At 40.6% G+C, this 5,343-nt stretch overlaps 1 protein-coding gene across 1 annotated transcript; it reads left to right on the plus strand.

Annotated features, from left to right (window-relative positions):
* The first annotated feature begins 1,168 nt into the window (after nucleotides 1–1,168).
* On the plus strand, nucleotides 1,169–4,327 carry LOC120943632 (hemoglobin subunit beta-3). Its single transcript, XM_040357032.1, has 3 exons — nucleotides 1,169–1,341; nucleotides 2,624–2,846; nucleotides 4,097–4,327. Exons 1-3 carry the CDS (start codon nucleotides 1,250–1,252, stop codon nucleotides 4,223–4,225), a joined length of 444 nt encoding a protein of 147 aa, XP_040212966.1. The 5' UTR covers nucleotides 1,169–1,249; the 3' UTR covers nucleotides 4,226–4,327.
* The last annotated feature ends 1,016 nt before the right edge of the window (nucleotides 4,328–5,343 follow it).

A 5,343-nucleotide genomic window follows, 5' to 3' on the forward strand; every position in this document is an offset into this window, starting at 1 on the left:
GTTGCGGGAATGTGACAGTAAAAATAGCTGAGATCGGTTCAGCTTGGAACTGCGGATGGAGATTGGAGGCAGGGGGTGATTGGAGGCAGGGGGTGATGGTGACTGTGGTGGCACTACAGAGGGGGATGGAGGCAGGGGGCAATGGAGGCAGGGGGAGATTGGAGACAGGGGGTGTTAATGGCAGGGGGTGATTGGAGGCAGGGGGTGCTGGTGGCACCGCAGAGGGGGATGGTGGCACCACTGAGGGTGGGGGATGGGGACAGGGGTTGTTGGTGGCACTGCAGAGGGGGATGGAGGCAGGGGACGATGGAGGCAGGGGGTGATTGGAGGCAGGGGGCCTGGGGGAGATTGGAGGCAGGGGGAGATTGGAGGCACGGGGAGATTGTGGCAGCGCAGAGGGGGGTGAAGGCAGGGGGTGATGTGACTAAATAGTTTGTCCTTATTATATAAAAAAAAAAATTGTTTTTTTACCTTAATATCTACCTTAAATTACATTGCTATTTGCCTAGTGTACTTGTTTGTAGCCTAAATACTGAAATTTGCATCTAAAAATTTAATTTAGTAACTTTTGTGAAATGCCAGTAAAAACGTGGCTGCGCCAGTAAATTTCTGGTGTCGTGCCAGTAAATTTCAATCTGGTAGGTTGGCACCACTGAAAGTATGTACCCAAAATATAGGTGAACCCAAAATTTTCCATTTTATTTTCCTTTTTTATGTCTATACACTTGAATAACATTTGATACATTTAGTTAAAAAATTTCCTTTTAAAACTACTAAGCAATCAAGCATGACGGTGATATCATCATAATCCTGTTTATCTATATAATTCAACACTATGTTGATCTGAGGTAATATTCCTATGTATAATACCTGTAACACATGAAATCTGTTGCCATGTTTCATGAAAGACATCTGTAAATATTGAGTGCTCTGTATCAAGAATTGGATCTGTTGCACAGCTGTTTATGTCTTATCTGCTTTTAACTTATGGATGTCGGGACATATTCTGTGCGATCAGCATGTAGCCATAGAAAAAAAGCTAGAAACACGGCATGAATTAAAACAGCATAGTCAGTGATATGATTCACTTATCAGTTTAACGGAGATACAATACTATGACAAAGCACAAATGAAATGTAGGTGTGACTTACAAAGCAGACTATAAATAAAATGGGGAGAAAGTTGTGTTTGCCATCCACCATCTACTTCTTTAAGCAAGAGCTACTCTCATCTGACTCAATCCAACACCATGGTTCACTGGACTGCTGAAGAGAAGGCCGCCATCAACTCTGTGTGGCAGAAGGTCGATATTGAACAGGATGGACATGAAGCACTTACCAGGTATAACAACTTCCCTTTTTCAGAATCTCTCTACTATGCTACCAGTATCTTCTAACCTGAATCATTTAACAGTCTTCTAATGCTTTATTATTTCCATGGTTTTAAATTGCAAAATGTAATTTAACTTAGCAAAGAAAATACATTTGATACTTCATTGAATCAGATTTGGGATTGTCTAATAAGGCACTATGTAAAGTGCAATTCAATAGTTTTCCTCATTTGTTGCATATTTTTCACCTTTATTGTTTCTAAATATATTTTATTTAGAAGAAATCATGGACTTTACAGGCACCAATCTATTAAAAACATTGTTTATGAAATAACAAATATACAAGAATGACTATAAAGACTTATATATGCAGTAATCTGCACATCCAACTCTAACTGCTGGGCCTGGGTCAGTAGGTTTAATGACCACTGGGAGTTCCCTGAACAGAGTAGGGGCAGACTACCAGACTAGAGGTACAAGCTTGACATGTTTTGCGATATGACACTCTTCAGGAGCTTAGCAATATTTTTCACAAAAAGTAAGTGTATACAAAAAGACCATGAGGTTTAATTTTTGCTATGTAGATAATTCAGCACACAAGGGGAGTGAGAAGGCTTGTAGCCAGCTCACAAAGTTAGAATGTCATCTCAAAAGACATAGTAAGTGCATGACATGTAATCATTGCATAGAAACAATAAAGCTCACATAGGCTATTATAATGTTAATTAGGCTCACTAGTCAGTGGTTAGTTGAATTCCTGTAGGTGTCCCGAGTATGAATGAGTGCAAGTCTCTCAGAGCAAGCAACCCCAATCATGGTGCTGATACAAGAATCACAGCCAGAAAGTAAGGTCTGCTGGTGGAGGTGTCAGACAAAAAACTAACCAAGGTTATAATCTGACACTACTCCGTGGCTTGTTAATCTGTGCAATTATTTTAATTAAAATAATACTTTCAAAGTATTTTAACAAAATTGTAATTGGCATCTATTTATCTTTACTGATGTTTCTTTCTGTTACTTCTTTTCATTTCCTAAGATGGGACTTTCTGCATTATAGATACTGTAATATTGTTAGTTTTGAAAGTAACATGTAGCAGTGTGATAACATAATATTTTTTTTATTATTCATATCCTTGCACACATACAGGCAAGTAATAATTGGTACAGTCAGTCATACAGGTACTGCATCATACCCATGAAGTTGTTTTTATTCATTGCTGATGTATATACTGTATGTTTGAAGGTCCCTGGTGGAAAATATTAATCAAACATGTTTTCTTCCATTTTTCATAGGCTGTTTTTAGTCTACCCCTGGACCCAGAGGTATTTCAGCACCTTTGGAAATCTCTCCAGCCCAGCTGCAATTGCTGGTAATGCTAAGGTGCACGCACATGGCAAGAAGATTCTGGGAGCTATTGACAATGCCATCCATCACCTAGACAACGTGAAGGGCACTCTGCACAACCTCAGTGAAGAACATGCTAACCAACTGCATGTGGACCCTGAGAACTTTAGGGTAATAATCTTAATATTTTATTTAACACTGGGCATGATTGCTTTCTATTGACAAAACAGAAATGTACTGTATGACCTTGTCATTTTTGTAAGTATATTTAAATCCAAAACCTTTTCATTTTGAGGAGTAAGAAATGGTTTTCACGGTTTTATTCATTGGGGGGGGGGGGGGGGGGGGTGGGGGGAGATTTAGAGACTAAACAGGAAATATGATGAAATCTCTAAAAGGTTTAGAAAACATAACCTCTTATACAATTTTGAATTGACTATGTGTCTCCATTAGAAGATGACCTTTCACCTCAAAAAAAAAAAATACAAAAATAACCCTTCCGTACTCCTTCCTCCCATTTTCGCGCACGCGGCATGCGCTGTGATCACCGAGACTCGGGTGACTCAGGTGATCACGGATCCGAGAAAGAGGCCGGTCCCGTCCCCTTACCATGTGATCCGCTGTCAGCCAATGACAGCTGATCACATGATCAAAACAAAGCTCGCAATCGATTTTTTATTGTCCTCGCGCTGACAGCGTGAGGAGAAAAAAAAGCCGATCACCGGTCCCCAGTGGAAGAGGCAATTCTGCCTCATTAGTGGACACAAGTACCTGCCAGTGCCCCCTGCCAGTGCCGCCTATCGGTGCCCACCAGTGCCGCCTTATCGGTGCCCATTGGTGCAACCAATCGGTGTATCAGTGCCGCCTATCGGTGCCCATCAGTGCAGCCTCATCAGCATACATCAATGAAGGAGAAAAATTACCCGTTTGCAAAATTTTATAACAAAATATAAAACAGTTTTGTATTTATTTTTTTAATTCAGTCTTTTTTTTTTTAACAAAAAATAAAAACTTCAGAGGTGATCAAATACCACAAAAAAAGCTCTATTTGTGGGAAAAAATTACAAAAATTTAATTTGGGTACAGTGTTGTATGACCGCGCAATTGTCATTCAAAGAGCGAGACAGCTGAAAGCTGAAAATTGGTCTGGGCAGGAGGGGGGTTTAAGTGCCCAGTAAGCAAGTGGTTAATAACCAAAGTAACGGTCGATAGTAATCCACAGCAACAATTTTTTTATTTTTAGCAGCTCAGGGAATAAGTAACAAATGCTGATCTCACTTTGTAGATCTATTGTTGTAGTACACTTTAACACATTTTCAAACTTTTTTGTTCTTTTGTTGCTATATAGCACTATTTTTTAATTAAATATTTTGATTACCTAAATACTAATACCAAAATGTTGCTTTTTTTTTTTTATGCAGCGTCTTGGAGAAGTGCTGATTGTTGTTCTGGCTGCCAAACTGGGATCTGCCTTTAGCCCTCAAGTCCAGCATGCATGGGAGAAGTTTGTTGCTGTCCTGGTTGATGCTCTTAGCCACAGCTATCAGTAAACTACAACATGAACAGAAACTAGGATCGTTTTCACTGAGGCTGTGTATTAATGTTTGTTCCATTTGTAGCACATGTAATAAAAAAAAAAACTGAAAAAAGTTCCCTCCTGTAATATCATATTTATTTGTAAATGCTAAATTAACAATGTGGCCTGTATATGAAAATAGGTTTGTTTGGTGTATTTCCTAGTTAGGCTAACTGATGTCAGAGGACAAAGATAAAGAGTCTGGAATGGATTTTTCATGAATGCCATTCTTATCCTGGCACGTAATAGTCTCTGCCAAGGGAGCACTGAAGGTATTATTCCTAGGGGACAAACACAATCAACTAGTCCTTTCATGGCAGGGATGCATTTCTGTTGGCTAAAAACAGTGTACCATGCGATAGGTGCCATGGTGCCACATTGATTGGTGGGCATGGTAAAAGGTAACTTTTCCAAAAGGACACATCTTATTAAAACACACTTTATAGATCTGAATGTTAAAAAATAGGAATGGCAATTTTCTAAGAAACAAGAGATTGTCAAACAAAAGACACGTGGGACTAGACATTGCCTTGGGGAACATGTATCAAACCAAAAAATGCTTTTTAAAAATGTTGTTATGCTTAAAGGGCAATATTAAAAATGCAAAATTTCTATAAAAGTATGCCTGGGGGATGCCCTTAACCAGCCTGTGAAGTGGAACATCTGTTTGATATAAACAACCGTCTATAGCTAAACTGTGTTTGACTGTGGAGTGTTTCCTGGGAGCCAGCCCTCCCCTCCCCTCATCCTGGCATTGTTGTCTGGTGTTGTCTTAAGCATCTGCCGTGTTGTGGGGGTGTGAATTGAGATATGTTGCTTTGTGCAGGCCCAAGCCTCTCTTACCTCACGCCTGTACACTTTTGGTGCCCAGTGAAGTCCTGGGTGGCTGCTGCCAGGACTGTCTTAATGAGAGGGCACACTTGGGTACTGCCCAGGGGCCCCAGCTGCATTGGGGGCCCCTACACTTTCCCTCATGGTGTGAGCCCAGCTGTCCAGCACTGTTTGCACCGTAAGGATTGGAATGCCCGGAGGGATGCTCCCTCCTCTGCCTGCTTGATTGATATAGGTGAGTGCAGTGCTGGAGGTGGGCAC

Source organism: Rana temporaria, chromosome 6 (assembly GCF_905171775.1).
Source record: "Rana temporaria chromosome 6, aRanTem1.1, whole genome shotgun sequence".
Taxonomy (NCBI): Eukaryota; Metazoa; Chordata; class Amphibia; order Anura; family Ranidae; genus Rana; species Rana temporaria.